This window comes from Myripristis murdjan, chromosome 7 (genome assembly GCF_902150065.1).
Source record: "Myripristis murdjan chromosome 7, fMyrMur1.1, whole genome shotgun sequence".
NCBI lineage: Eukaryota > Metazoa > Chordata > Actinopteri > Holocentriformes > Holocentridae > Myripristis > Myripristis murdjan.
In genome coordinates this window covers 14,044,082-14,056,591 of record NC_043986.1, presented here as the reverse complement: position 1 = coordinate 14,056,591, position 12,510 = coordinate 14,044,082, and the positions used below count along the sequence as shown (strand labels likewise).

Below are 12,510 nucleotides of genomic sequence, written 5' to 3'. Positions count from 1 at the left end.
CATTTTACCATCAGTCAATTTTTTCCCACATTAACTCTGAGATCTCAACATAACTACCATAACAAATGGGACAATTTCAAAGAAGACTGCCATCTTCTAGCAGCACCTCCACTGTATTCAAAATCCGACATCAGGTCAGACTTTGCAGGAAATCTGCACTACTTTACAACACAAAAGGAGGTTGCTATAAAGCACAAAATAGAGATCAGTGTCTCTTGGTTGGATATACACAGCTTTATTCAGCTTCTATCTCTTCAAAAAAAAAAATATAAATAAGCATGAAGTGTCCTGTTTCTCATGCAATGCTATGGAGAACACAACCAATTTTCAGCAATGAATGTGATTTAAAATGGAGCCAAGCCCTAACCCCTGAGCCAAAACATTCAGTAATTCCATAAGAACAAACAACATTTTCCTGCCCAGTCTAGCAAAGCCATGAAGAATTGCTCTAGAAAAAAAAAAAAAAAAAAAAAAAAAAAAACTAATTTATGGGAAAGTAATGCATTAATTCCTAGACAGTACACAATTAAATCTGACCTAATGTTATTACAGACCACCAGCACTTACTAGATAGTTCCTGGAACTGATGGGTAATGGAAAAGTTGCTTCTAAGAAAGTGTTGTGTGATTCCCTGTAGGAATTATGTTATTAAACTCATAGTGCTCCCGTGCTAACATGAAATATGTAATTCCAGTACTTTTTTTACCTCATCTTTACCTTGTAAATACCTGGTACTCTGGGTGACTGTTATAGGAAAGGTTACCAGAAATACTTAAGTTATTGTAAAATTACTGATTTCATTCTCAATACCATAAAAAGTACTGTTAAGAAAAAAAAAAAAACAACAACAACAAAAAAAAAAAACTAATCAATCACTCACTGTAATGGCAGTAAGTTGTTACTTTCACCCTTCAGTAGCTGTCTCATCAGAATACATAACAGTTTTTTTTTTTTTTTTTTTTTCATAAACTAAAGTGGCAAGAAATTAACAATTTTTAAATACTGCTCTGTCTTTGTTTCTCTCTTCTCTCCTCTTCTCTTCTCTTCTCCTCTCCTCTCCTCTCTGTTCTATTCTCTGGCAAGCATCATGCACTGAGCCCTTATGAGTGAATGGCACATGGCATTTGAGGAGAGATAAACATCGAAAGGGCCTAATGCTTACAGAACGCTACAGCTGATGTCTCATGACAATTACAATACTTTTGGGAAGCGCTGCATTCAGAAAATGCCCGCTGCCTTCCTCCCTAAAAGATTATTTGAAATCCAGATTGAGCACTTAGCATCACACAACTGACAAGAAATGTTATTGTCCCTGCCTCAGATGCTCTCCAACTCAATATGGACTTAATTTTCACCCGAGGCAAAAAGCAATGAATAAAGAGTAGAGCTGATAGAAATGAGAACCTGCTTGTTAAAAAAAAAGGAGATAGAAATCATATTCTTGCAAGGTAATTACACAGATAAGGCATTTGTGTTAGACAGGAGCCAGTAAGAAAAAAATATGCAAATGATGTGCAATTACGGGACTGAATTTGAGAGGAGAAATCATAACAACCCCAGATACAAGGGAGTCGCATCCTGCATTGCTTTCATAAATACAGTTATTTCACCCTTCATTAAACACCGCGCTACCCTTGTGGCTTCATACCCTGCACAGCATCTAGGTTGTAGCATGTGCCTTCTTCAGGACATACATCTAATACATTATGCGTGTAATGCAGCCCTGGCAATCTGTTGTGAAATGTTGTATCTTGCATCATGGGAAATCCTTTCACTTACAACAAAAAATATCCCGGGGAGATTAGAGAACTCAATCTGGCCCTATAACCAACTAGATTATTCCTTCCAGCACTCACCACAGACAAACAGAACCTTTTAAACATTTAAGTCTGTATTGTCAACAGGATCAAGAACCTTTATACTTTTAGAGATTAAGCCTCAACCAGATGGTAACAGAGACTGTTATATCATCCATCTCTCAGGATGGCGGGGGATGAAAAATGTAGGCTATCTTAGTCTTATGCATGCGCCGCACATTCATGCGCTTCAATTTTGATGCTGAGAGACAGCAGTAACAGGCACAAGTGTGCAACACACTGATTGTTTACCATCATCAGGAAAGACTTTCATGGATAAAAATTTTAACTGCAGATTTTACTGTGAACCAATTAAGACTGGGGGCAAAAAACATTGCTTTGTAACAATCAGCACTGTAGAAGCATGCTTTTATATTCTTTTTCTGTGGTGACACATAGCGTTTAAGCTATCTGGCTCAATAACATAACATTCTACATCTTATTGGAAATCTTATATTCTCTTCGTTAATGGCCTTTACCGTCGTCTTTGTCTCTCACAGTTATTACAAGACTGAGCGAGGCGGGCTAAACCCCTTGGTGTTTGAAAGAGCATATTGAACTAGTCTGGTCAGAGTCTGTTACAAATGACACGATACAGACTCTCATAACTGGCTGCTCTTTCATGAATTATTCCCTTGACCTGAGACCTGCTCAATCACACAGCACACTTAATTAAGTTAAACCAAGAGCAATAAATAAGATGTATGACACATCAGCACTGATGCTTGTCCTCATCCGTTGACAGAAGCGGTAGGTCCCGGGTCATACGCAGGGAATGAATGAGACCAATCACCGTGACATACAGTTCAGGTCAGGCCTCAAAAATTGATAGGAAATGTGAGTATGATCCACTGCCTGCTGGCAACTCGTGACAGAGATTTGCACTATATGCCAGAGATTTAGTGCTGGTTTGTGACAAAGAAGCACCAAATAGTGGCTAGATGAATACCTCTGGTGCTCTCCCTGCCAAGGATCATCTCTGCGTCCACTATGGCAGCAAAACAGACATCAGACTTCAATCTGGATGCACCATCTGTTCACAGATATCAGGGCTGTCATTTGATATGGGCTGCCCATCAAGAGTGGAGGCCTCAAGTTCACCTTGCCGTCACAGATGCCTTAGACTTTGGTCTTATAAACTGTGATGGATGAAGGCTGTAAAGCGTCAACTATACAGGCTCTGTCAAGGCCCACCACACAATCACACAGTCTTCATCACAGACGTGCGATGAGACAGAACTCAAGAGCCACCAGACAGAGTAAACATCAACAAAAGCAGCTTCGGTCCAGGTTACAGGATAAACCCGCAGTGTGACATAAACATGGCCTATTAATTTTCATTTTCTCCTTAATGACTCTAACACTATCAACCCACTTTAAGAGTCTCCCATCGCTGGTTGTTTTCTGTTAGAGAAGATCAGGCCTGTCAAGAAACAACTTCCAGAGAATCCTACTGGGTCATTATACTTTCAATGAACCACAACTTGTGATGTTTACTGAAACTTTCCCTTTCTAAGGAAAACAAAGGCTGAACTAAACTCGAAAGAAATGAACCGAGATGAAGTGAAGTGAAGTAAACTGAACTGAAATGAACTGATATGAATTTAACACAAATTATTCCCGACAATAAAATGTCATGCTGAGTATGAAAACTTTGTAAACATGCCAGATTTTAAAATCGCACAAGCCATCCATTAAAATAGAATATATTTAACTTCCACAGCAGGCTTTCTTCTGAAGTAACAGACTCTTTGCTCTTTACACACACACATACACACACACACACACACACACACACACACATATACATTTCAAACTCACAGGCAATGTGCAGACTGGCTTCTCTGCTGACGATGGTGCCAAAAGAGTTCGATGCTAGGCACTGATATATGCCAACATCCTCTTCCTTGTTCAGATGGCTGATGTGTAAGTTGCCCCCCACAAGAGAATAGCGTGAGCCTGCTCTGAGCACGATGAAAGAGTCATTTAGCTTCCACCTGTGAAAGCAAACACACGAAACAGATGAGCCATAAAGCAGGAACTATTTCAGAGGCTGAAAAGGAGTTAGCTGCAATAAAACATCTCATCCTGAAAGGCTTTACATGTAAAACTAGACCTGAACATTCAAGAGGCAGCACAACCAATTTTAAAAAAAAATCAATATGCACTGATAGGCAAGGTTTATCCCTCCTATGTCATGTAATTTTTAACATGATCCCCAAGTCTGAATACAAAATTACAATTTCCGCAAGATGATAAACTGTATTAGACAGACTGATACTGATGCCAAAAACACATGGAGCTGAATTCATGTTCAACAGAAATCTGCCCAGTTTTGCTTTATTCCACATACAGTCCCTACTGTCAGACAGGGTAATCATATGCTTTCATCACTATCACCCTGCAACAAAAAAAATCCATGACCAAACTACCGTTATTTTGATCAAAGCAGAAATTAAAACAAACAGCACAGCCTTTTGTGTGCTGCAGCAAAATATCACTGGGCATAATTGAAGGGAGAGGTAATCAACAAGAGACAATATTCATTTCCACTGATTATTCGTTTCTTTTCAGGGTCTGGCCTATTTCAAACACAAGATGAGAGAAAATAAAGGGTTATAAAGGGTTTCTGCAGCATTGTCTTGCCTTTTTTACCCATCAAAAGCAATCCTGTGACATCTTGCAGGCAGCTAGCCAGGCCATGTTCAGCCGGAGCCCCAAGAGGGAGGCCCGAGCACCAGGAATCATAAGCTTCCCCCCCAATCATGGTGATTATCAGACAGGAGGGCTGAACACTAGGTCTGTTCAAATAAGATAGCTACATGCAAGGCGCACAATAAAAGTGGTTTTGATTGAAGGTCTTAGTTTTGAGAACATGAGATTCAGAGTGAGAGCAGCAAGACTTGGGTGCTTGCAATCAGCAACAAAATGTGTCTGTATGGTTTGATGAGGAAGCTTGATTTTTAGGGGATTAGATGTCTGGCTCTCTAGACAAAAAACAGTTCAGCATCCAGGAGAACCTGCCGAGTTGATGCAAGTGCATCCAAATATGTGACAATACCCTCCTAAATTAATATTTGAGCTCCAAGGCTGAAGACATTAAGAGGATTGCAGAAAACTTTCTGAATATGTTTAGATACATTTCAACAGTTTCTTGAAGTTGTCTGCAACATAATGCGATACTCATAGGCAAAGTTATTGAGCAAATGGCACTTTTCATTCTAAAACCAATTCACTGTCAAAGGACGAGAAAATTAATAAAAAAGAGGAGCGTAAACACAGAGTAACAAGAAAAGCCACCCTTGCAAAAGAAGGCACTCAAGAAATAGCTTTTCATCAAAGGGATACGGTGCAATTAGGTTTAATGTTAGCTCGATGATTTTGATTGGAATTGCACAAGTCTTTGAGATAAAGCAAGGTTGAGGTTTTCATTTCTGTCTATTTTCCTCTTTCTTAAAGGGAAGGCTTAGTGGGACAGTGAGAGAGAGAGAGGGGGAGGCAGGAAGAGGGGAGGTAAAGGGGAGCATATGCAGTGGAGCGGTGCTCAACAGCAGATTGGCTGATTAGATTGATTTAGTGATTTGGTGTTGCAGCTGGAGCAGGTCCAAGAGCTGCAGATGAGACAAATCAAGGGGCCATGGTGACAACTCAGAGAGGGGGCTCTCGGTGGCAGCGGTGGTTGGGTAGTCTTAGACAAATTAATTTGTCCTTGGTGCCCCTGAAATAGAGCTGCCTACACTCTCAGAGAGAAGAGCAACTCAGAATATGGTTCAGAGTGTCCTGCCACAGAGTCCTTCAAGGAACAAAAAACTTTTCAAAGACCAATATACCTTTGGTATATATATATATATATATATAAAAAAAAAAAATCATAATTAAGACAGATAAAAATATGATATTATAACAACTTGGAATCAGTCTAAAAATCTCTGAAAATCAGTTTTTAATGTGATATATAAGCTCCACAGTTGGTGGCACTGTAATTAAACAGCTAATTAAAACGAAATTTGATTCGATTCGGACATGCTCCCGGAGCTTGACCTCAGAGAGGCTAAAAATTGCAGATTTAAACTCATAAGTAGGTTCTCGTTGAAAAGAAGGGGGGTACCCAGACAGTGAAATAGCGACTGATTGCTTAATAAGTATTCTAACCGATCCAAGTGATAAGATCTTGTACATTCATTTCAATTTGTGCCCATTAGGCATAACACCAAGGATCTTCAAGCTACATTAACAGCCACACATGCTGATGTTATGAGGGATCGTTTCAACCTATTACACATTAAATGCTTGGCTTTGCAATTTGCATTTAATTACACTGACATGAGTACAACAGCTATGTGGCCCCATTTGATAGATTGTGAATTAATAGCTTACGCGCTAGATGCACTTTAAAGCAAATCATCGTTTGTCATTTGTTTTCATTTGTCATCACTTTAGCTGCGGAGGAACTGGGCATCAATTTGTTTGTAAAACAATTGTCGAGGGACCACTTACATAGGAAAGGCCACAGCGCTCAACACTAAACAAGGGCATCAACAAACAGTAAATGTTTTCCTCCAGCTCAATCCATGAAGTGATTTGAATCATGCTTATCAAGTACTGATAGGCTCTAAACCAGATTCCCTGTGGTGATGTGTGTGTGTATGTGTGTGCAGTGTTTGGCAGTGGTGCTAACATTTACTGTAGTAGCTTGAAATGGAGAAAGGGAAGGAAACTTTTATCACTTTGTTTTCAGCTAGTGAAGGGTACTGCGGGGTTTTTCCTGCATGGCCTGACCACTTGATCTGTCTCATCGGATTGCAGCCCAGCTTCTGTGCATCACTCTGTTAGATTGCTTAATCTCTTAACTGGTCAGCGACGCTGCTGACAGGGAGATCTCCAGATGCATCCTACAGCAGATCAATGTCCACCTGCCAATGTAAATATACAGTAGACCGGGAAATGAGGCCAATTAAGTCATCATTCTCAAGTTAACCGTGAGTGACAGGGAAGCTAAGCGCTGCGGGCAGTGAGCAGCGGCGAGCCGCAAGGTCCACAAACCCCAAGTTCTCCCAGGGCAATAAATCCAGTCTCAGTTGGTTTTCAGAATAAATGTTACACTTGACAGCTTTGGGATATTACCTCAAGGTTTTCAGTAGCAAGAACCAAAACTGTGCACACAAAGCCATGCCTGCGGGTGTTACCTGTAGAAGGGCGCTGGGTGTCCCTGGGCCTCACAGCTGAACACCACCTCTCTGCGGTTCTCGCTGGGGTGAAGGGGAAACACCACGCTGCCAGGCTGTTTGGTGAACACGGGCTTCAGCATGACTCCACTTCCTGGGAAGGAAACCAATACAAATACATGAGCTTTGATGTGCTGGAGAGGATTCAGCTCCCACCAAAAAGTTAAAAAAAAAAAAAAAGAAAGAAAAAGAAACTCAAAAAAACAGTCAGGCGCTTTCACACTTTTTGAGTGACTGGTAGCAAAATTCACTTCCTGGTAGATACTGAAGGCTGTGTGAAGGAATGAGGTTGAGAATAGGGGATTACACGTATCGCTGCACAAGAGTAGGCTGAATCACTATAAAATCTCAGTTTGGCATGGATCCGTAGGCCATGCGAACACAACCCGAGAGTATTTTTCATATTTTCACATTATTCATAAAAGTTGTTAGATCCCTGAAGTACTGCATAATCAGTTGGTAACCTTCATAAAACTTTAATGCAACCATCTGAAAGTACAGAGTTGTCAAAGGCACGCTGCACCGCCACCATCACGCTTCGGCACTATTTCATCTAAAGCCCTTCAAAGTTACCACCGCCTTCCCAGGGGATGTCATCCAATAAGAAGTCTGAAATAAAATGCCAAAACAAATTCTGAGAGTAATATGATCTCGTTTGACACAGGCCCCTCTTATTTGAGCCATCAAAATGGTGCCCTTTGTGTGTAAGATGAAGAAAAAAAGGCTATAATTTCCAAAGTTCAAGGAAAAACTCTAGGGAGAAGGGTTTTTGTTTTCTTTTTTCGAATCCAAGTTTGGAGCAAACTCTAAAAAGAATATGCTTCTTACTAAATTCCTAGACTTGACGGGAAAATAAGCACACTCTATTAAGCAAAAAGATTCATTAAACATTCCCGAGTCGCGGTCCCTAAAACACACAATCCAAGCTTACAAGCTTAAATAACTAACAAAAAACGACAACAAACGAAATAAATAAATAAACCATAAATAAACAACAATTCTGCCAGCAAACCTTTTTTCTTCCTTGAAGTATATTTTCACTTGCTATCATTCTCATCACAGAGCAAACATTCAGTGGTGTATTGTAATAAAGGGATACAAACAGATGTATACAACATTGTGCATAAATTAGTACAATAAATCTCAAGGCCACCACTGATAATACAGCACTGTTGATTTATTGTCTCCACATGAAAAAAAAAACACTCCCAAAAAGTGAGAAAAGACAAACAACAACGATAGCAGCATGTCAGCAGTGACACTGCTTTTCTGGTTAATTACAAAGGTACAGTAGCTGGTAAATGCATGCTGTGCAGGGAAGACCCACAATAATGCTGCAACAAACGAGTGACCCTCGGGGCAGTCAAGACTGCTTTGGAATAAACATTTCGTTCTATGGCAAAATAGGAATTCATTTGGTTTTCTGAGGATGCATTTGCATTTCTGTAACGGCAGAGAAGCTGGAAGATACCGCAGGTAGGGTAACTAATTTGTATGAGAGGGAGGTATCCTCCTCAAGTCTCCTGAGCCTTGGGAGTACAGGTTTATCCTCAGGACTCAGAATAACTCTCTAAGAGGGTGGAGATGTTTGACGAGGGACCTTGTGCACTGATTGTTCCTCTCCACAAGGATAAATCTCTGCAAAAAGTTACACAGAATGAAAGGCCGCCTAATTATAATCTTTGTTAGATGAAGCGTGTCCCCCGAAGCAGCACTGAGAGTTGATTGATTACCAGAGGACACTTCTCAGAGAGTACCTCTCATCCTCATTGTTCACAAATTCACCAGGATGTAAAGCCTCCAGTAAACATGAGATGAATCAGATTTTTTTTTTTTTTTTTTTTTTTTTAACTGAGTGACAGACAACTTTGCCTTGATGCATTGATTAATAACATGAGGTGTTCCACATGCATTTATATTCAAAGCAATGCTTTTAATACAACACTTTTAATAGGAAATAGGAACACTGACATGGCAGCGCCCGTGCCAAATCCAGCCCTTCAGTCATTAATTAGCCATTTGACTCTCGGCACTTCAACCCTCAATTTATCAGGTAAAAAAAAAATGTCAGGTAAAATATGAACACTGAACAATTTTACACAAATAGAAGAGTATTTTTCTACTTATTTCCCCTTGTATGTCTTTTCATGTCAGGAAATGTCAAGTTCTAACTGCACCACCCCCACGATTCACAGCCCAAAGGTGAACAAGAAAACAACAAGAACAAAACCTTATCCAAAAACTAATCTTTAGTTTTTACCATATGGTGTCAAGTTTATGTATTCCCATAAAAATCCAATCTTCTGTTAGTTTTTTAGTTAATATAAGCTGCAGTGCACCACATATGGTAATGGCAAAACCTGATGGTACCAGAAAAATCCTAGTTATGGAAGAAATTCACCATGACTCTAGTGATGTAGAGATGTCATATTTGAAAAGATATACATACAATCTAGGCTAAATTATATTTACCCCACAAGTGCCAATTATTTCAGCAAAAACCCATCTTATAGTATCTGTTACACTGAAACTCATGACACTCGCTGTAAACAATAAACATGAATGCATATGTTTGCATAAACTTAAAAACGTGATATAAAAAATGCATGGCCCTGGCTGTTGTTGAACTTACTTTCTACGACCTCATGATTTTGTTTTTTTCAACACAGTCATACTTTTGATTATCACTTGTGCCCACACTGTTGCTATCAGTTTATAGCACAAGCAAATGCTCCTCAGTATAATTGACGTTTCAAGCAAACACCAAAAAACCCCACACTGAACCATGTCTGTCAGAGCATCTTTGCATAACCTTGGTGCGTAGCACTGTTAATCAATCCCTAAGTGGCTTGCAGTATGCAAAGTTTACTCAATATTCATTTAGTGGGAAATCAATGTACACAGAAGATATTTGGTCCTAGCATGTATGTTACGGCAGAGCTGAATCGCCCTGATCTTTGGCAGCACCATGGCAACTGTTATTTTTATGGTGAATAAGTGTTAGAATAATGAGAAGGGATTGAGCTCCGGGGGCTGCGCCTGGGGGCTCAGTTCAAACTGATGCAAACTCTCTGAAACTCTTTCGTTGCCCTAACGGGAATGTATGTAAGATGCAGTAGGGAAGGGGCGGAATAATTTTCAAGCTTGCTTTTTGGTAATCACGAAACAGTAAAGTACTAGACACTGCTTCAGCACTGCTTAGCCCGAAATCCACAGGCTTTGCATAGAGGGATCTGGAGGAAAAGGATTGGGTTTTTTTGTTGTTTTATGTTGTTTTTCTTTGGTTACAGAGTCACTGGTGTGACCAGTTTCATGTGTGACCAGTCTCACGACTCCATATTGGAATTGCCTCTGGGCAAACCAGAAAAACAATAAAGCGAACATTAAGATTGACCTTCCAGTTGGCAGGGTGTTGCCCCCTTTAAGTGTCTGAAACAAGATCTGAGCAAGGAGTCAAGGAGTCATGTCGGATTCACAGTGGTGTTTGAGCTGACGCCCACACAGCCTGATGGCAGGCCCAGTCCTGAGCATCCCTGAGAACAGACAGACAGCCAGCTGATGAAAAAGCGCTCCATCAAAGAGGTGTACCGGTTCAGAATGCTAACAGGAAGTTGACTGCACAATGCCGCAGGACAGAGATGGAGGTCATTATGAAAAGGGCTTTGAGAAAAAAAGAAAAAGAAAAAAAAAAAAAAAAACACAGTGTCTCCAGTCATATCTGTCACCTGCTGCCAGATGATGATATGTGCGGCAGTTTTCGAAGGCTTCTCAGACAACACAAGACTCAGCATCATGGAGCAAGTGGAAGGCAGAGGGAGCTGTTTTGGAGGCTGAAATAAAAACTAATCTCAAATTCAATACTAGCTGACAGCAAATGAATTCCTCCAGCTTACCTCAGCATGAATAAACAGGCACATGGGGAGTCGACTGTGGGGGAGGTATCGGTCGTTTGTGAGGTCCCAAATCCATTCGCTTCAGCTCAGGGTTTTATGCATCAAATAAAAAAAGCCAATCTTGCTTTTTAAAGCATCTTTCCCCTCTGTCCAGGCCGATAAGGTACACCTTTAAGGTCTCTCATTCAGCCGCTTCAAATGTTACTCCAGAGCTAAAGGAAGGTTTGGGTTGTTTCGGGCAGCGTGTGTTTCGATCGTGGCTGGACTAAACGCTTGAAATATTCATGGGGGATATATTTCAAATCCCTTTGTAAAAACACTCACACTAATCCTTTTTAAAAATAAAAAACTGAATAATAAAATAATGACCACTAACTTGTTTGGTGCTTGTTTTACAAAGAAAAAAATAGGGGGAGATTTCTGCCACAAATGGTTCCAAGAGAAATAAGAGAAACACACACTTTGATCAGAACGAATAACCCAAAAGAGTCAAAATCAAAAAAGACAGGTGAAACCATACTTTACTGCTATAATGTTTGATCTTTCGGCATTTCAGGGCTTATTGACTAGCTAGTTAGGGTGTAATGTGACGCACTCATTAATTTAGTTAATGAATTTTTCACCGACATGGACTGTGGGGAGAGAGAGGAATGCGACCAACACATTCTCAACCAATATCCAATCAGGTCACACCATTCTGTCGTTAATCAAAGCTAGTACATCTAAAATACTACTCTACCATTCCCTGTATCCCACGTACTCAGTGCCATGTTCATTGGAGAAAGGCAAAATTGATTACATCTAAGCCCATATGTGGGAATGGCAAATTAAAGCTTTTCTCGTTGTTGTTCCTTCTATTGAACGTCTACATAAGCCGGAGAGCATATTGCTGCCGAGAACACCATTTGTCATCTAATTGGAGTAATATCCCTACCTTTTCCTCTTCAAGATTGCTTAGCAGGTTATTTGTCACTTACCAGCTGCTATGGTATACACACTAATGGCAACATTCATCATGGTTTACAACTGTACAGTAATGTGTCCAACCATACTAACTTACATAATACCCGATTTGGCTATGGGAGGATTTCATTTGGCTTGTTGACAGTGAAGAGTATAGTTTTATGGATTCCTTGACTGAACATTTCAAACATATTTCAAACAAAATGAACCAAATGGGAACTAAAAAAAAAAAAAGATGTCAAACTATTTCACAATACCACATTCATTATGCTGACATCAGAGGGTTCAACACACTCCACCACATTCTCAAACTACACTAAATGTGTGAGTAATTAATGTGATGCTGAAATGTGAATATTTTACAATTGTAATGGTAATAAATAAAAACCCTGGCAATGACTGACTAGGGTAATAATTACTGTCAATTATCCAGTGCTGTTTAAGGTAATACAAGTAGCTTTTCAACATTAATGTGATGTTTATGGAGTGGTAACATTAAAAGAGATAAGAAGAGGTGGGAAATGCAGTACGCCTGTAGAAAGTAGCTCACAGCACGACCTCGGGCTATAGAGG

General features: G+C 40.0%; 1 protein-coding gene across 1 annotated transcript in view; it reads right to left on the bottom strand.

Annotated features, from left to right (window-relative positions):
- cntn3a.1 (contactin 3a, tandem duplicate 1) overlaps nucleotides 1-12,510 on the bottom strand; it is a 79,216-nt gene that overhangs the window by 53,497 nt on the left and 13,209 nt on the right. Inside the window, exons 3-4 of the mRNA XM_030055735.1 lie at nucleotides 7,043-7,175; nucleotides 3,678-3,853 (exon numbers count right to left, since the gene is read on the bottom strand). Of these exons, the coding sequence (XP_029911595.1) occupies nucleotides 3,678-3,853; nucleotides 7,043-7,175 (309 nt within the window). The remainder of the gene's footprint in view (nucleotides 1-3,677; nucleotides 3,854-7,042; nucleotides 7,176-12,510) is intronic.